The sequence below is a fragment of the Gobio gobio genome (genome assembly GCF_949357685.1).
Source record: "Gobio gobio genome assembly, chromosome: 5".
Classification (NCBI taxonomy): Eukaryota; Metazoa; Chordata; class Actinopteri; order Cypriniformes; family Gobionidae; genus Gobio; species Gobio gobio.
The window spans coordinates 3263437-3285329 of NC_137101.1; the positions used below are offsets into that span (position 1 = coordinate 3263437).

Below are 21893 nucleotides of genomic sequence, written 5' to 3' on the forward strand. Positions count from 1 at the left end.
AGCGTCTGCCAAATGCATAAATGTAAATGTAAATGAATGTGTGTATGTATGTGTGTGTGTGTGTGTATGTATGAATGAATGAATGTATGCATGTGTGTGTGTGTGTGTGTGTGTGTGTGTGTGTGTATGTATATATGTATGCATGTATAATTGAATAAATGAATGCATGTATGTGTGTGTATTCATGTATGTAAATGTGTGTATGCATGTGTGTATGTATGCATGTGTGTATATATGCATGTGTGTGTATATATATGCATGTATGTATGTATGTATGTATGCATGCATGTGTGTGTATGTATGTATGTATGCGTATGTGTGTCTATGCATGTATGTGTGTATGTATGCATGTGTGTGTATGTATGCATGAAGTTATGCATGTATGTCTGTCTGTATGTATGCATGTGTGTATGTATGTATGTATGCATGTGTGTGTGTATGCATGTATGTCTGTATGTATGTGTGTATGTATGTGTGTGTGTATGTATGTGTGCATGTATGTATTTATGTAAGTGTATGTATGCATGTGTGTGTGTATGCATGTATGTCTGTATGTGTGTGTGTATGCATGTATGTCTGTATGTATGTGTGTATGTATGTGTGTGTGTATGTATGTGTGCATGTATGTATTTATGTAAGTGTATGTATGCATGTGTGTGTGTATGTATGTGTGCATGTATGTATTTATGTAAGTGTATGTATGCATGTGTGTATGTATATATGTGTGTATGTATTTATGTAAGTGTATGTATGCATGTGTGTATGTATATATGTGTGTATGTATTTATGTAAGTGTATGTATGCATGTGTGTATGTATATATGTGTGTATGTATTTATGTAAGTGTATGTATGCATGTGTGTATGTATATATGTGTGTATGTATTTATGTAAGTGTATGTATGTATATATGTGTGTGTGTGTGTGTGTGTGTGTGTGTGTGTGTGTGTGTGTGTGTGTGTGTGTGTGTGTGTGTGTGTGTGTGTGTATGCATGTGTGTATGAATGTATGTGTGTATGTATATGTGTATGTATGCATGTATGTGTGTATGTATGTATGTGTATGTATGTATATATGTGTGTATGTATGCATGTATGTATGTATATGTGTATGTATGTGTGTATGTATATGTGTATGTATGCATGTATGTGTGTATGTATGTATGTATATATGTGTGTATGTATGCATGTATGTATGTATATGTGTATGTATGTGTATGTATATGTGTATGTATGCATGTATGTGTGTATGTATGTATATATGTGTGTGTGTGTGTATGTATGCATGTATGTATGTATGTATATGTGTATGTATGTGTGTATGTATATGTGTATGTATGCATGTATGTGTGTATGTATGTATGTATATATGTGTGTATGTATGCATGTATGTATGTATATGTGTATGTATGTGTATGTATATGTGTATGTATGCATGTATGTGTGTATGTATGTATATACGTGTGTATGTATGCATGTATGTGTGTATGTATGTATATATGTGTGTATGTATGCATGTATGTATGTATGTATATGTGTATGTATGTGTGTATGTATATGTGTATGTATGCATGTATGTGTGTATGTATGTATATATGTGTGTATGTATGCATGTATGTATTACCCAGATCTTTGACACATGACTCACTCCCTGAGTTGCACATTATCCTGCACCTGCTAAATTAAACACAACTTTAGAGTCTTCACATTAGTCTCAGTGGCTTGTGCAAGAAAGTGTATTGTGTTTCTGTACCAGCATATTGAAAACATGGCATAACAAAACACAGTTTCTGCTTTTGCATTAGTTCTTATACTAGGCATCATGATCATAATCCTGAGTTTCCCTTTGCAGCCGTGAGGTCAAACTCTTATGATACGGTTCACGCACTTATAACGGGAGGAGCCTTAGTGGAGCAGGTGTGTTTGAGGAAGTGGACGGTCACCCATGAGGCCAGTAAGGTGGGCTGCGTGGACATCCTGATGCTGTTGCTGAGACACGGGGGGAAGGTGATGGGACGGGACGGGCACGGGGTCACACCGCTGGGCATCGCTGCAGAGTACGGCCATCCGGACATACTGGCAATCCTCATCGAACATGGTAAGAGTCAACTCTACATCCGTCTCTGAAGAAGTAGACTTACTAAAATGACAAATAGCATTATTTAAATATAGCTGGGGGGGGACCAATCACAAAGAAGGCACAAGTCTTGTCACAATCAGACCAATTGCAACAATGAGCAATTAAAGGCATATTAGGATGATTTTAGGCAAAATGCATGAAAAATCATGAATACAGTCACTAGTAAAGATTTAAGGATCACTTTTTACCAATAGGTGGCACTGTGACCATACTGATGTGCAGAGGTGGACAAAGTACACAACCCCATTACTTGAGTAAAAGCACTATTGGTTAAATATTACTCCATTACAAGTGAAAGTTGTACAGATAGATTTTTACTTAAGTAAAAGTACAGAAGTACTAGCTTTTAAAAGTACTTAAGTATCAAAAGTAAAAGTAAAACGCATTATTTTATTATTGTTGCATTGTTTTATGAATGCACGTGGTTTTAGCCAGTCATGCTCCATCTGACATGCTAGCATACCTTGAACTCATTTAAATACTTGTTTAAAAGTTACAAAGCTCTTATCAAAGTCAAAATCATACTAGAAAAGAAAGGTTTCTACATTGTGTTTATCTGACAGAATCATGTAAAACATATTTCTGAAAGGACTTTAGTTAACATTATTAGCCCAACTACGTTTTTGCATGCTAACTAACATTGTGGGTTTCCACAAGGCTATGGCAACTTGGCGGGTAAATCTATAAAAATCATTTGACCAATCATACTTCATACCAGTGTTCATTTTGACAGCAAATTGTGATTTAGTTTTAGTCATAGTCTTTTGACTATAACATTTTAGGCATCCGAATTGTTTTAGTCTAGTTTTAATTGACTATAATACAATTTTAGTAGATTCAACAGACTAAAATCCAGTACTTGTGGTCTGGCGTCTGAGAGGCAGCTTTCTGTGTGCACTTTTGTGTCGTCGCACTCTTTCAGTCTTATCCTCGTCTGCTCTTCTGAATTTTCACTTTTAAGTATGACTATGGTTGCGAGCACTGTGTCTGTGAACTGCCGCCGTCTATTTTGCCATCAATTGATTGGTGTTCAAAATATACTTGGAAATCATTGAACTTCATGTGATCCTACAAGAGTGATTACTGATAGGCTGTCTGCAAAAACAAAACTAATCACGTTTTAAAGAAGAAAACAAATCATCCACTGACTTTCAAAGCGGCTACGACTTTCTACTTCGAGGGCCTTGATAGAAATGTAGTGGAGTAAAAAGTACGATATTTGTCTTTCAAATGTAGTGAAGTAAAAGTTTCCATAAAAAATACTACTCAAGGAAAGTACAGATACTCAAAAAGTCTACTAAAGCACAGTACTCAAGTAAATGTTCTTAGTTACTGTCCACCTCTGCTGATGTGTTGTGATCAGAGTGAAGGGACAAAGTTTGGTGTCATGCATTTGCTTTCACCTCTAGGGGGCGACGCCAGCGCACAAGCTTCAAACGGAGACAGTGTGTTATATGACGCCGCAGGCTCTGGGAACCTGGACTGTATTAGTCTACTCCTACAACACGGTGCCAGTCCTAATGTGGCCAGCTTTTGCTCTCAACTGCCAATTCACCGCGCAGCCTACGAAGGGCACTACCTGTGAGAGCATGCCACATCAATCTCTCAAACGTCACAACATCTCTGCCATGATACAAACAGTGTGTGTGTGTCTCTTTAACCTGACAGGGCTTTGAGGACCTTCATTCCCATCACCACTAACCGGGCCATCCGTCTGTCTGGTATGAGTCCGGTTCATTCTGCGGCGGACGGGGGCCACGCCGACTGTCTCGAGCTGCTCATCCAAAAAGACTTTAACGTCAACCCGATCTTGGGGTGCCATATCTCCGAAAACTACGGTGACATGAGGAAGACCCCGCTGTACTTCGCCATCTGCAATGGAGACGTCACCTGCACCGAGATGCTTCTGAAAGCTGGTGCGAAACCGGACCTGGACCCTCTGCGCTGCCTCCTGGTGGCGGTCAGAGCTGGGAAACACGAGCTGGTGCGGCTGCTCCTCAACCACGGGGCGGACGTCAACTGCGTCTTCTCTGTCATCACTGACACCGCATTTCCCACGGCGCTGCAATACTGCCTCAAGGATGAAATGATGCTGCGTCTGCTGCTGAACAATGGCTATCATGCAGAAAGCTGCTTTGAGTGTCATCATGACAACCCTGCGACGACACACACATGGAGAGAGTTTCACAGCCAGCCATACCCAATCAAAAGCAAACCCGACAAAGTGACCGTAAGCATCATATCTGGGGTCTGGAAACCAATGGGCTGGATTCACTAAACATTTGCACCACTTCTGCATGCACCAAAACATGCGTTTTATTCACCAACCACCTGAAAACCAGCTCAAAGGGTTAGTTGACCCATATAATAATGTACTCACCCTCAAGCCATGCCTGCTACAGGTGTATATGACTTTCTTCTTTCAGCCAAACACAATCACAGTTATAGTAAAGGGGTCCTATTACAAGATGTATTACTCCCCAGAGTGTGTATGTGAAGTTTCCGCCCCACGGATCGCTTTTATAGCATGTTAAAATTGTCACTTTTTGAGGGTGAGCAAAGACGGGCCGGTTTTGTGTGTGTCCCTTTAAATGCAAATGAGCTGCTGCTCCCCGCCTCCCTTTCTCGAAGAGAGCGGAGCTTCACGAGCTCACTCACGCAGACACACAATGAAAATGTCCGAAACTAAAAACCAATGGACTGGATTCACTACACAATCACACCACTTCTGCTTTGAGTGTCATCATGACGACCCTGTGACGACACACACATGGAGAGTTTCACAGCCAGTCATACCAAATTAAAAGCAATCCCAACAAAGTGACCATAAGCATCATATTTGGGGTGTAGAAAGCAATGGGCTGGATTCACTAAACAGAAAATAAGTCTCTGATGTCCCCAGAGTGTGTATGGGATTTTTTTTACTCAAAATACGCCACAGATAATTTTTTATAGCATGTTAAAATTGTCACTTTTTGAGGGCGAGCAAAAACGCGCCGGTTTTGTGTGTGTCCCTTTAAATGCAAATGAGCTGCTGCTCCCCGCCCCCTTTCTAGAAGAGGGCGGAGCTTCAAGAGCTCACTCACGTAGACACACAATGAAAATGTCAGAAACTAAAAACCAATGGACTGGATTCACTACACAATCACACCACTTCTGCTTTGAGTGTCATCATGACGACCCTGTAACGACACACACATACACACAGAGTTTCACAGCCAGTCATACCACATCAAAAGCAATCCCAACAAAGTGTTTGGGATGTAGAAAGCAATGGGCTGGATTCACTAAACAGTCACTAACTAAACCTGCATCTTATTCACCAACCACCTGAAAACCAGCTTAAAGGGATAGTTCACCTAAAAATGATTTACTCTCCCTCAAGCCATCCTAGGTGTATATGACTTTTGTTTTTCAGCCAAACACAATCGGAGTTATATTAAAGGGGTCCTATTACAAGATGTAAAATAAGTCTCTGATATCCTGAGAGTGTGTATGTGAAATTTTAAATCAAAATACGCCACAGAGCATTTTTTATAGCATGTTAAAATTGTCACTTTTTGAGGGTGAGCAAAGACGCGCCGGTTTTGTGTGTGTCCCTTTAAATGCAAATGAGCTGCTGCTCCCCGCCCCCTTTCTAGAAGAGGGGCGGAGCTTCAAGAGCTCACTCACGCAGACACACAATGAAAATGTCCGAAACTAAAAACCAATGGACTGGATTCACATTTCAGCATGCATTGCATTATAAGAGAGCTCGCAATTCATCCCCCCAAATATTCAAGTTCTATATTTACATGTGGCCTAACTTTGCACTCTGTTGTGTGTGTTGAAGTTTTGCGAGTTCATTAGCGTGTCATGGATGGCGCACCTGGCTGGGAGGGTGGTGCAAACGCTCCTGGATTACGTGAGTCACGTGCACATCTGCTCCAAACTGACTCGCATCCTGGAGAGGCAGGACGAGTGGCCCGACATCTGTGACATCCTCAGTGAGACACTTCAGCATTCATGAGGTTCCACACCTGCCTGAAAATAAGCGTGAACTAACGTGTGTTCTGTGCTATAGGGAGCCCACAGCCTCTGAGACACCAGGCCAGGTTAGCCATCAGGAGACGAGTGACACTGAGACGACTGAATGACCCAGAGTTCATGAGCGCCGCTCCTTTCCCCCCCGCACTGAGGAACTTCCTGCTCTACAAGGAATATGATGTCTATGGGCGAATGGATGAACACTAGATATGTGTGCTTTTATTCCAACTTGTTTTATTTGTCTGTCTGTATCATTTCCATACATGAATGCTTGAAAAACATATCAAGAGGTCAAATTTCACCCTGAAAACATAATAAATAAATATAGCAACGAAAATATGTGCTTGATTTGACTTTTTTATGGCCCTAATAATAGGCATAATTTGTTTTTGGGAACGACTCAGACGGTGCACTATATAGGGGATAGGTCACGATCAGACAGTGCACTATATAGGGGATAGGGAACGATCAGACTGGGCACTATATGGGGGATAGGTAACGATCAGACTGGGCACTATATAGGGGATAGGGAACGATCAGACTGGGCACTATATGGGGGATAGGGAACGATCAGACAGTGCACTATATAGGGGATGGGGAACGATCAGACAGTGCACTATATTGGGGATAGGTAATGATCAGACTGGGCACTATATAGGGGATAGGTAACGATCAGACTGGGCACTATATAGGGGATGGGGAACGATCAGACAGTGCACTATATTGGGGATAGGTAATGATCAGACTGGGCACTATATAGGGGATAGGGAACGATCAGACTGGGCACTATATAGGGGATAGGGAACGATCAGACTGGGCACTATATAGGGGATAGGGAACGATCAGACTGGGCACTATATAGGGGATAGGTAACGATCAGACGGTGCACTATATAGGGGATAGGGAACGATCAGACAGTGCACTATATAGGGGATAGGGAACGATCAGACTGGGCACTATATGGGGGATAGGGAACGATCAGACTGTGCACTATATAGGGGATGGGGAACGATCAGACTGGGCACTATATGGGGGATAGGGAACGATCAGACTGTGCACTATATAGGGGATGGGGAACGATCAGACTGGGCACTATATGGGGGATAGGGAACGATCAGACTGTGCACTATATAGGGGATGGGGAACGATCAGACAGTGCACTATATTGGGGATAGGTAATGATCAGACTGGGCACTATATAGGGGATAGGTAACGATCAGACTGGGCACTATATAGGGGATAGGGAACGATCAGACAGTGCACTATATAGGGGATAGGGAACGATCAGACTGGGCACTATATAGGGGATAGGGAACGATCAGACAGTGCACTATATAGGGGATAGGTAACGATCAGACGGGGCACTATATAGGGGATAGGGAACGATCAGACTGGGCACTATATAGGGGATAGGTAACGATCAGACAGTGCACTATATAGGGGATAGGTAACGATCAGACAGTGCACTATATAGGGGATAGGGAACGATCAGACAGTGCACTATATAGGGGATAGGGAACGATCAGACTGGGCACTATATAGGGGATAGGGAACGATCAGACTGGGCACTATATAGGGGATAGGTAACGATCAGACGGTGCACTATATTGGGGATAGGTAATGATCAGACAGTGCACTATATAGGGGATAGGGAACGATCAGACTGGGCACTATATAGGGGATAGGGAACGATCAGACTGGGCACTATATAGGGGATAGGTAACGATCAGACGGTGCACTATATTGGGGATAGGTAATGATCAGACAGTGCACTATATAGGGGATAGGGAACGATCAGACAGTGCACTATATAGGGGATAGGTAACGATCAGACTGGGCACTATATAGGGGATAGGGAACGATCAGACAGTGCACTATATAGGGGATAGGTAACGATCAGACGGGGCACTATATAGGGGATAGGGAACGATCAGACTGGGCACTATATAGGGGATAGGGAACGATCAGACAGTGCACTATATAGGGGATAGGGAACGATCAGACAGTGCACTATATAGGGGATAGGTAACGATCAGACGGGGCACTATATAGGGGATAGGGAACGATCAGACAGTGCACTATAGAGGGGATAGGGAACGATCAGACTGGGCACTATATAGGGGATAGGGAACGATCAGACTGGGCACTATATAGGGGATAGGTAACGATCAGACGGTGCACTATATTGGGGATAGGTAATGATCAGACAGTGCACTATATAGGGGATAGGGAACGATCAGACTGGGCACTATATAGGGGATAGGGAACGATCAGACTGGGCACTATATAGGGGATAGGGAACGATCAGACAGTGCACTATATAGGGGATAGGTAACGATCAGACGGGGCACTATATAGGGGATAGGGAACGATCAGACAGTGCACTATATAGGGGATAGGGAACGATCAGACTGGGCACTATATAGGGGATAGGGAACGATCAGACTGGGCACTATATAGGGGATAGGTAACGATCAGACGGTGCACTATATTGGGGATAGGTAATGATCAGACAGTGCACTATATAGGGGATAGGGAACGATCAGACTGGGCACTATATAGGGGATAGGGAACGATCAGACTGGGCACTATATAGGGGATAGGTAACGATCAGACGGTGCACTATATTGGGGATAGGTAATGATCAGACAGTGCACTATATAGGGGATAGGGAACGATCAGACAGTGCACTATATAGGGGATAGGTAACGATCAGACAGTGCACTATATAGGGGATAGGGAACGATCAGACAGTGCACTATATAGGGGATAGGGAACGATCAGACAGTGCACTATATAGGGGATAGGTAACGATCAGACGGTGCACTATATTGGGGATAGGTAACGATCAGACAGTGCACTATATTGGGGATAGGGAACGATCAGACTGGGCACTATATAGGGGATAGGTAACGATCAGACGGTGCACTATATTGGGGATAGGTAACGATCAGACAGTGCACTATATTGGGGATAGGGAACGATCAGACAGTGCACTATATAGGGGATAGGTAACGATCAGACGGTGCACTATATTGGGGATAGGTAACGATCAGACAGTGCACTATATTGGGGATAGGGAACGATCAGACTGGGCACTATATAGGGGATAGGGAACGATCAGACAGTGCACTATATAGGGGATAGGTAACGATCAGACGGTGCACTATATTGGGGATAGGGAACGATCAGACAGTGCACTATATAGGGGATAGGTAACGATCAGACGGTGCACTATATTGGGGATAGGTAACGATCAGACAGTGCACTATATTGGGGATAGGGAACGATCAGACAGTGCACTATATAGGGGATAGGTAACGATCAGACGGTGCACTATATTGGGGATAGGGAACGATCAGACAGTGCACTATATAGGGGATAGGGAACGATCAGACAGTGCACTATATAGGGGATAGGTAACGATCAGACGGTGCACTATATTGGGGATAGGGAACGATCAGACAGTGCACTATATAGGGGATAGGTAACGATCAGACGGTGCACTATATTGGGGATAGGTAACGATCAGACAGTGCACTATATTGGGGATAGGGAACGATCAGACAGTGCACTATATAGGGGATAGGTAACGATCAGACGGTGCACTATATTGGGGATAGGTAACGATCAGACAGTGCACTATATTGGGGATAGGGAACGATCAGACTGGGCACTATATAGGGGATAGGTAACGATCAGACTGGGCACTATATAGGGGATAGGTAACGATCAGACGGTGCACTATATTGGGGATAGGTAACGATCAGACAGTGCACTATATTGGGGATAGGTAACGATCAGACTGGGCACTATATAGGGGATAGGTAACGATCAGACGGTGCACTATATTGGGGATAGGTAACGATCAGACAGTGCACTATATTGGGGATAGGTAACGATCAGACTGGGCACTATATAGGGGATAGGTAACGATCAGACTGGGCACTATATAGGGGATAGGTAACGATCAGACGGTGCACTATATTGGGGATAGGTAACGATCAGACAGTGCACTATATTGGGGATAGGTAACGATCAGACTGGGCACTATATAGGGGATAGGTAACGATCAGACGGTGCACTATATTGGGGATAGGTAATGATCAGACAGTGCACTATATAGGGGATAGGGAACGATCAGACAGTGCACTATATAGGGGATAGGGAACGATCAGACAGTGCACTATATAGGGGATAGGGAACGATCAGACAGTGCACTATATAGGGGATAGGGAACGATCAGACAGTGCACTATATAGGGGATAGGTAACGATCAGACGGTGCACTATATTGGGGATAGGTAACGATCAGACAGTGCACTATATTGGGGATAGGGAACGATCAGACTGGGCACTATATAGGGGATAGGTAACGATCAGACTGGGCACTATATAGGGGATAGGTAACGATCAGACGGTGCACTATATAGGGGATAGGTAACGATCAGACTGGGCACTATATTGGGGATAGGTAACGATCAGACAGTGCACTATATTGGGGATAGGTAACGATCAGACGGTGCACTATATTGGGGATAGGTAACGATCAGACGGTGCACTATATTGGGGATAGGGAACGATCAGACAGTGCACTATATAGGGGATAGGGAACGATCAGACAGTGCACTATATAGGGGATAGGGAACGATCAGACAGTGCACTATATAGGGGATAGGGAACGATCAGACAGTGCACTATATAGGGGATAGGTAACGATCAGACGGTGCACTATATTGGGGATAGGTAACGATCAGACAGTGCACTATATTGGGGATAGGGAACGATCAGACTGGGCACTATATAGGGGATAGGTAACGATCAGACTGGGCACTATATAGGGGATAGGTAACGATCAGACGGTGCACTATATAGGGGATAGGTAACGATCAGACTGGGCACTATATTGGGGATAGGTAACGATCAGACAGTGCACTATATTGGGGATAGGTAACGATCAGACGGTGCACTATATTGGGGATAGGTAACGATCAGACGGTGCACTATATTGGGGATAGGGAACGATCAGACAGTGCACTATATTGGGGATAGGTAACGATCAGACAGTGCACTATATAGGGGATAGGGAACGATCAGACTGGGCACTATATAGGGGATAGGGAACAATCAGACAGTGCACTATATAGGGGATAGGTAACGATCAGACGGGGCACTATATAGGGGATAGGGAACGATCAGACAGTGCACTATATAGGGGATAGGGAACGATCAGACTGGGCACTATATAGGGGATAGGGAACGATCAGACTGGGCACTATATAGGGGATAGGTAACGATCAGACGGTGCACTATATTGGGGATAGGTAATGATCAGACAGTGCACTATATAGGGGATAGGGAACGATCAGACTGGGCACTATATAGGGGATAGGGAACGATCAGACTGGGCACTATATAGGGGATAGGTAACGATCAGACGGTGCACTATATTGGGGATAGGTAATGATCAGACAGTGCACTATATAGGGGATAGGGAACGATCAGACAGTGCACTATATAGGGGATAGGTAACGATCAGACAGTGCACTATATAGGGGATAGGGAACGATCAGACAGTGCACTATATAGGGGATAGGGAACGATCAGACAGTGCACTATATAGGGGATAGGTAACGATCAGACGGTGCACTATATTGGGGATAGGTAACGATCAGACAGTGCACTATATTGGGGATAGGGAACGATCAGACTGGGCACTATATAGGGGATAGGTAACGATCAGACGGTGCACTATATTGGGGATAGGTAACGATCAGACAGTGCACTATATTGGGGATAGGGAACGATCAGACAGTGCACTATATAGGGGATAGGTAACGATCAGACGGTGCACTATATTGGGGATAGGTAACGATCAGACAGTGCACTATATTGGGGATAGGGAACGATCAGACTGGGCACTATATAGGGGATAGGGAACGATCAGACAGTGCACTATATAGGGGATAGGTAACGATCAGACGGTGCACTATATTGGGGATAGGGAACGATCAGACAGTGCACTATATAGGGGATAGGTAACGATCAGACGGTGCACTATATTGGGGATAGGTAACGATCAGACAGTGCACTATATTGGGGATAGGGAACGATCAGACAGTGCACTATATAGGGGATAGGTAACGATCAGACGGTGCACTATATTGGGGATAGGGAACGATCAGACAGTGCACTATATAGGGGATAGGGAACGATCAGACAGTGCACTATATAGGGGATAGGTAACGATCAGACGGTGCACTATATTGGGGATAGGGAACGATCAGACAGTGCACTATATAGGGGATAGGTAACGATCAGACGGTGCACTATATTGGGGATAGGTAACGATCAGACAGTGCACTATATTGGGGATAGGGAACGATCAGACAGTGCACTATATAGGGGATAGGTAACGATCAGACGGTGCACTATATTGGGGATAGGTAACGATCAGACAGTGCACTATATTGGGGATAGGGAACGATCAGACTGGGCACTATATAGGGGATAGGTAACGATCAGACTGGGCACTATATAGGGGATAGGTAACGATCAGACGGTGCACTATATTGGGGATAGGTAACGATCAGACAGTGCACTATATTGGGGATAGGTAACGATCAGACTGGGCACTATATAGGGGATAGGTAACGATCAGACGGTGCACTATATTGGGGATAGGTAACGATCAGACAGTGCACTATATTGGGGATAGGTAACGATCAGACTGGGCACTATATAGGGGATAGGTAACGATCAGACTGGGCACTATATAGGGGATAGGTAACGATCAGACGGTGCACTATATTGGGGATAGGTAACGATCAGACAGTGCACTATATTGGGGATAGGTAACGATCAGACTGGGCACTATATAGGGGATAGGTAACGATCAGACGGTGCACTATATTGGGGATAGGTAATGATCAGACAGTGCACTATATAGGGGATAGGGAACGATCAGACAGTGCACTATATAGGGGATAGGGAACGATCAGACAGTGCACTATATAGGGGATAGGGAACGATCAGACAGTGCACTATATAGGGGATAGGGAACGATCAGACAGTGCACTATATAGGGGATAGGTAACGATCAGACGGTGCACTATATTGGGGATAGGTAACGATCAGACAGTGCACTATATTGGGGATAGGGAACGATCAGACTGGGCACTATATAGGGGATAGGTAACGATCAGACTGGGCACTATATAGGGGATAGGTAACGATCAGATGGTGCACTATATAGGGGATAGGTAACGATCAGACTGGGCACTATATTGGGGATAGGTAACGATCAGACAGTGCACTATATTGGGGATAGGTAACGATCAGACGGTGCACTATATTGGGGATAGGTAACGATCAGACGGTGCACTATATTGGGGATAGGGAACGATCAGACAGTGCACTATATTGGGGATAGGTAACGATCAGACAGTGCACTATATAGGGGATAGGTAACGATCAGACAGTGCACTATATAGGGGTTAGGGAACGATCAGACAGTGCACTATATAGGGGATAGGGAACGATCAGACAGTGCACTATATTGGGGATAGGGAACGATCAGACAGTGCACTATATAGGGGATAGGTAACGATCAGACGGTGCACTATATAGGGGATAGGTAACGATCAGACAGTGCACTATATAGGGGTTAGGGAACGATCAGACAGTGCACTATATAGGGGATAGGGAACGATCAGACAGTGCACTATATAGGGGATAGGGAACGATCAGACAGTGCACTATATAGGGGATAGGGAACGATCAGACTGGGCACTATATTGGGGATAGGTAACGATCAGACAGTGCACTATATAGGGGTTAGGGAACGATCAGACAGTGCACTATATAGGGGATAGGGAACGATCAGACAGTGCACTATATAGGGGATAGGGAACGATCAGACAGTGCACTATATAGGGGATAGGGAACGATCAGACAGTGCACTATATAGGGGATAGGGAACGATCAGACTGGGCACTATATTGGGGATAGGTAACGATCAGACAGTGCACTATATAGGGGTTAGGGAACGATCAGACAGTGCACTATATAGGGGATAGGGAACGATCAGACAGTGCACTATATTGGGGATAGGGAACGATCAGACATTGCACTATATAGGGGATAGGTAACGATCAGACGGTGCACTATATAGGGGATAGGTAACGATCAGACAGTGCACTATATAGGGGTTAGGGAACGATCAGACAGTGCACTATATAGGGGATAGGGAACGATCAGACAGTGCACTATATAGGGGATAGGGAACGATCAGACAGTGCACTATATAGGGGATAGGTAACGATCAGACGGTGCACTATATTGGGGATAGGTAACGATCAGACGGTGCACTATATTGGGGATAGGTAACGATCAGACGGTGCACTATATTGGGGATAGGTAACGATCAGACGGTGCACTATATTGGGGATAGGTAACGATCAGACAGTGCACTATATAGGGGATAGAGAACGATCAGACTGGGCACTATATAGGGGATAGGTAACGATCAGACTGGGCACTATATAGGGGATAGGTAACGATCAGACGGTGCACTATATTGGGGATAGGTAACGATCAGACAGTGCACTATATAGGGGATAGGGAACGATCAGACTGGGCACTATATAGGGGATAGGTAACGATCAGACTGGGCACTATATAGGGGATAGATAACGATCAGACAGTGCACTATATAGGGGTTAGGGAACGATCAGACAGTGCACTATATAGGGGATAGGGAACGATCAGACAGTGCACTATATTGGGGATAGGGAACGATCAGACAGTGCACTATATTGGGGATAGGTAACGATCAGACAGTGCACTATATAGGGGATAGGGAACGATCAGACTGGGCACTATATAGGGGATAGGTAACGATCAGACTGGGCACTATATAGGGGATAGGTAACGATCAGACAGTGCACTATATAGGGGTTAGGGAACGATCAGACAGTGCACTATATAGGGGATAGGGAACGATCAGACAGTGCACTATATTGGGGATAGGGAACGATCAGACAGTGCACTATATAGGGGATAGGGAACGATCAGACAGTGCACTATATTGGGGATAGGTAACGATCGGACGGTGCACTATATAGGGGATAGGTAACGATCAGACGGTGCACTATATAGGGGATAGGGAACGATCAGACTGGGCACTATATAGGGGATAGGTAACGATCAGACTGGGCACTATATAGGGGATAGGTAACGATCGGACGGTGCACTATATAGGGGATAGGTAACGATCAGACAGTGCACTATATAGGGGATAGGGAACGATCAGACTGGGCACTATATAGGGGATAGGTAACGATCAGACTGGGCACTATATAGGGGATAGGTAACGATCAGACAGTGCACTATATAGGGGATAGGTAACGATCAGACGGTGCACTATATTGGGGATAGGTAACGATCAGACGGTGCACTATATTGGGGATAGGTAACGATCAGACGGTGCACTATATTGGGGATAGGGAACGATCAGACAGTGCACTATATTGGGGATAGGTAACGATCAGACAGTGCACTATATAGGGGATAGGTAACGATCAGACAGTGCACTATATAGGGGTTAGGGAACGATCAGACAGTGCACTATATAGGGGATAGGGAACGATCAGACAGTGCACTATATTGGGGATAGGGAACGATCAGACAGTGCACTATATAGGGGATAGGTAACGATCAGACGGTGCACTATATAGGGGATAGGTAACGATCAGACAGTGCACTATATAGGGGTTAGGGAACGATCAGACAGTGCACTATATAGGGGATAGGGAACGATCAGACAGTGCACTATATAGGGGATAGGGAACGATCAGACAGTGCACTATATAGGGGATAGGGAACGATCAGACTGGGCACTATATTGGGGATAGGTAACGATCAGACAGTGCACTATATAGGGGTTAGGGAACGATCAGACAGTGCACTATATAGGGGATAGGGAACGATCAGACAGTGCACTATATAGGGGATAGGGAACGATCAGACAGTGCACTATATAGGGGATAGGGAACGATCAGACAGTGCACTATATAGGGGATAGGGAACGATCAGACTGGGCACTATATTGGGGATAGGTAACGATCAGACAGTGCACTATATAGGGGTTAGGGAACGATCAGACAGTGCACTATATAGGGGATAGGGAACGATCAGACAGTGCACTATATTGGGGATAGGGAACGATCAGACATTGCACTATATAGGGGATAGGTAACGATCAGACGGTGCACTATATAGGGGATAGGTAACGATCAGACAGTGCACTATATAGGGGTTAGGGAACGATCAGACAGTGCACTATATAGGGGATAGGGAACGATCAGACAGTGCACTATATAGGGGATAGGGAACGATCAGACAGTGCACTATATAGGGGATAGGTAACGATCAGACGGTGCACTATATTGGGGATAGGTAACGATCAGACGGTGCACTATATTGGGGATAGGTAACGATCAGACGGTGCACTATATTGGGGATAGGTAACGATCAGACGGTGCACTATATTGGGGATAGGTAACGATCAGACAGTGCACTATATAGGGGATAGGGAACGATCAGACTGGGCACTATATAGGGGATAGGTAACGATCAGACTGGGCACTATATAGGGGATAGGTAACGATCAGACGGTGCACTATATTGGGGATAGGTAACGATCAGACAGTGCACTATATAGGGGATAGGGAACGATCAGACTGGGCACTATATAGGGGATAGGTAACGATCAGACTGGGCACTATATAGGGGATAGATAACGATCAGACAGTGCACTATATAGGGGTTAGGGAACGATCAGACAGTGCACTATATAGGGGATAGGGAACGATCAGACAGTGCACTATATTGGGGATAGGGAACGATCAGACAGTGCACTATATTGGGGATAGGTAACGATCAGACAGTGCACTATATAGGGGATAGGGAACGATCAGACTGGGCACTATATAGGGGATAGGTAACGATCAGACTGGGCACTATATAGGGGATAGGTAACGATCAGACAGTGCACTATATAGGGGTTAGGGAACGATCAGACAGTGCACTATATAGGGGATAGGGAACGATCAGACAGTGCACTATATTGGGGATAGGGAACGATCAGACAGTGCACTATATAGGGGATAGGGAACGATCAGACAGTGCACTATATTGGGGATAGGTAACGATCGGACGGTGCACTATATAGGGGATAGGTAACGATCAGACGGTGCACTATATAGGGGATAGGGAACGATCAGACTGGGCACTATATAGGGGATAGGTAACGATCAGACTGGGCACTATATAGGGGATAGGTAACGATCGGACGGTGCACTATATAGGGGATAGGTAACGATCAGACAGTGCACTATATAGGGGATAGGGAACGATCAGACTGGGCACTATATAGGGGATAGGTAACGATCAGACTGGGCACTATATAGGGGATAGGTAACGATCAGACAGTGCACTATATAGGGGATAGGTAACGATCAGACAGTGCACTATATAGGGGATAGGTAACGATCAGACAGTGCACTATATAGGGGATAGGGAACAATCAGACAGTGCACTATATAGGGGATAGGGAACGATCAGACAGTGCACTATATAGGGGATAGGGAACGATCAGACAGTGCACTATATAGGGGATAGGTAACGATCAGACAGTGCACTATATAGGGGATAGGGAATGATCAGACAGTGCACTATATAGGGGATAGGGAACGATCAGACAGTGCACTATATAGGGGATAGGGAACGATCAGACAGTGCACTATATAGGGGATAGGGAATGATCAGACAGTGCACTATATAGGGGATAGGGAACGGTCAGACAGTGCACTATATAGGGGATAGGGAACGATCAGACAGTGCACTATATAGGGGATAGGGAACGATCAGACAGTGCACTATATAGGGGATAGGGAACGATCAGACAGTGCACTATATAGGGGATAGGTAACGATCAGACAGTGCACTATATAGGGGATAGGGAACGATCAGACAGTGCACTATATAGGGGATAGGGAACGATCAGACAGTGCACTATATAGGGGATAGGGAATGATCAGACAGTGCACTATATAGGGGATAGGGAACGATCAGACAGTGCACTATATAGGGGATAGGGAACGATCAGACAGTGCACTATATAGGGGATAGGTAACGATCAGACAGTGCACTATATAGGGGATAGGTAACGATCAGACAGTGCACTATATAGGGGATAGGGAACGATCAGACAGTGCACTATATTGGGGATAGGTAACGATCAGACAGTGCACTATATAGGGGATAGGTAACGATCAGACAGTGCACTATATAGGGGATAGGTAACGATCAGACAGTGCACTATATAGGGGATAGGGAACGATCAGACAGTGTAAATTTTCTTTCCATTGGGTTGAATGAAGTCTGATTTCACGTTAGTGTCAGTGAACCGCCTCAGCTCCGATCCAGAGACACGATAGCACAGCTGTGATATAAACGAATCGCTATTGGCTATTTTTAAAAAGAGGTGGAGCTGTTCGATATGCCCCGCCCTCTCTTCCTGTTTCAGTGAAAATTATGTCAACGCATTGAATAATGCTGCACGTTTCAAGGCACTTCATTGGGACATTAAATAGCCTACATCATTTACTCTGGAAACAGTTACTGACATTGTATTTTTATCTCATGCCTAAAATTGCACTTTTAAGAAAAAACATAACAATTTGACATACATTTTAAATTTCACCGACATTCATGCTGGCCCTAATCCAACAACACTGAGGATTTTGCAGAAGCTGGTGTTGCTAGAGACCCTTGTTATCAGAACAACAACATTCCTGCACTGTCAACGCCAGTCAGCGGCTCCAGAGATGCAGCGGACATTGTGTTCCTGTCATAAACACAGATCTAGCCTTTCGTTTGGATCCTACAGGACAACAAACAGCTTATCTGAGCGTTCACACTCACACTCATCACACACACACACACACACACAGGGCTTATGTCCATCGAAATCCATTCATATCTACACCTTATTAACATTTAGCCTCTTTTCCGATTCACTACTTTTTAGGCAAGCTGAGGATTTGATAGTATGACGTATGCTTCGATGAATGCAATGATTTTAATCCTGATTATGACATCAAAAGCAGGACAAAACCAGTAAAAGTCTAAGAGAGAAGAGGATTTTTTAAAATCCTCACAATGGCCCATGCTAGGCTGATAACAGTTCTTGGGATAATCTGCCCCTCACTATTAGCCTGTGACGTGTTACTTCAGCTTCATGTGGTATTTTTGGCACATATGAAAAAACTAAAAACACTGAAGAGTATTCTGGGTAGTCCAATTCTCTTGATGTCAACAACACTAAATGGTACCCTTTAACCCCTTAATGTCACCCCCCTTTTTGAGAATAGATGTGAAAATGTACTATCCAAACTTAAATGACTGTAATTCAAGATGGCTTTGGAATATACACTCACCTAAAGGATTATTAGGAACACCACTAATACTGTGTTTGATCCCTTTCGCCTTCAGAACTGCCTTAATTCTACCTGGCATTGATTCCACAAGGTGCTGAAAGCATTCTTTAGAAATGTTGGCCCATATTGATAGGAGAGCATCTTGCAGTTGATGGAGATTTGTGGGATGCACATCCAGGGCACGAAGCTCCCGTTCCACCACATCCCAAAGATGCTCTATTGGGTTGAGATCTGGTGACTGTGGGGGCCATTTTAGTTCAGTGAACTCATTGTCATGCTCAAGAAACCAATTTGACATGATTGGAGCTTTGTGACGGTGCATTATCCTGCTGGAAGTAGCCATCAGAGGATGGGGACATGGTGCTCATAAAGGGATGGACATGGTCAGAAGCAATGCTCAGGTAGGCCGTGGCATTTAAACCATGCCCAATTGGCACTAAGGGGCCTAAAGTGTGCCAAGAAAACATCCCCCACACCATTACACCACCACCACCAGCCTGCACAGTGGTAACAAGGCATGATGGATCCATGTTCTCATTCTGTTTACGCCAAATTCTGACTCTACCATCTGAATGTCTCAACAGAAATCGAGACTCATCAGACCAGGCAACATTTTTCCAGTCTTCAACTGTCCAATTTTGGTGAGCTCGTGCAAATTGTCGCCTCTTTTTCCTATTTGTAGTGGAGATGAGTGGTACCCGGTGGGGTCTTCTGCTGTTGTAGCCCATCCGCCTCAAGGTTGTGTGTGTTGTGGCTTCACAAATGCTTTGCTGCAGACCTCGGTTGTAACGAGTGGTTATTTCAGTCAAAGTTGCTCTTCTATCAGCTTGAATCAGTCGGCTCATTCTCCTCTGACCTCTAGCATCAACAAGGCATTTTCTCCCACAGGACTGCCACATACTGGATGTTTTTCCCTTTTCACACCATTCTTTGTAAACCCTAGAAATGGTTGTGTGTGAAAATCCCAGTAACTGAGCAGATTGTGAAATACTCAGACCGGCCCGTCTGGCACCAACAACCATGCCACGCTCAAAATTGCTTAAATCTCCTTTCTTTCCCATTCTGACATTCAGTTTGGAGTTCAGGAGATTGTCTTGACCAGGACCACACCCCTAAATGCATTGAAGCAACTGCCATGTGATTGGTTGATTAGATAATTGCATTAATGAGAAATTGAACAGGTGTTCCTAATAATCCTTTAGGTGAGTGTAGTCTTGTTTTTATTGCACTTCAAAGAATGAAAGTTTGAAAAAGTTATGGAAATTTCTGTTAATCAATTGTACCATACTAAATATATTTTATTTTATTTAAAATATATATTTTACAAAATAATCTTGACTCTAAAATTACAATGCAATCAAAGCCAAGTTGTGTTCCAAATTTGAAGTTGATATCACAAAAAGTTCCCATGAGATTTTGTTTTGGCACTGTACCAAAAATAGCCACCGGGTGTCACACAAATTAACACACATTTCTGTCCAAATATGACTCTATCACAGAACAGTCATCAAATATGGAACCTTGAGATTCAGACCTTTCCGTCGATATGTGTTTTGTCAAGATTAAATACGTTTTTGATTATAAAGTAGTTAAAATAAAATGTTTTATATGAAAACTGACACCGCCCACTAGGGGAGGAGTCCGCTAGAAGAATTTAGAGTACCGTTTCCATGGTAACACAAAGTCTGATTTCAAAACGGTTTTCACAGGATGAATTTTGAGTTTCTAAGGTTTCGAATGACACCCAATTTATGATGATTACTAAAAATGAGAAATGATGGAAAAAAGGTGATTTAAAAAAATCGCCAAGCGTCCCGCTAGTGGAACGGTGACAGATAAGGGGTTAAATGTTTAAATTTAGCATTAGGCCACTTAAAATATAGGATTCTGAAGAGCAGTTTTGAAGCGTAAAGTAGGGTCGAGCTGGCCGTCGCCATCTTGGCAGCGCGTCACTCCCGGATAACAGAAAATGGGCAAAGAGGCGGGATGTGGGCGGAGCTGAGGTGACGCGATGACTAACAGACAGCAGACAAACGGCAATCCACCTGTCACTCAAAGTGGCCACGCCCTTAATAATGCAGAACTTTAAGGCTTTATATAATGTAAACGAATGAGTTATTAAAAAATTCACCCCCCTCACAGTCGTCATGAAGGGCAAAATTAGCCGTATAGACCAAAAGCACAATGTGTCCCAGACTGTAAACATGTGTTCTTCTGCTGTAAAGTTGG

At 44.2% G+C, this 21893-nt stretch overlaps 1 protein-coding gene across 3 annotated transcripts in view; it reads left to right on the forward strand.

Annotated features, from left to right (window-relative positions):
* Window positions 1-6496, forward strand: part of asb15b (ankyrin repeat and SOCS box containing 15b) — a 12438-nt gene extending 5942 nt beyond the window's left edge. For 2 of the 3 annotated variants that reach the window (XM_079817034.1, XM_079817035.1), the window contains 5 exons: window positions 1850-2095; window positions 3547-3718; window positions 3806-4367; window positions 5970-6123; window positions 6201-6496. In XM_079817034.1, coding sequence (XP_079673160.1) covers window positions 1850-2095; window positions 3547-3718; window positions 3806-4367; window positions 5970-6123; window positions 6201-6370 — 1304 coding nt within the window. In that variant the 3' untranslated portion in view covers window positions 6371-6496. Of the gene's footprint in view, window positions 1-1849; window positions 2096-3546; window positions 3719-3805; window positions 4488-5969; window positions 6124-6200 lie in introns of all 3 variants that reach the window. The other variant, XR_013816500.1, reaches the window with a different exon arrangement.
* The last annotated feature ends 15397 nt before the right edge of the window (window positions 6497-21893 follow it).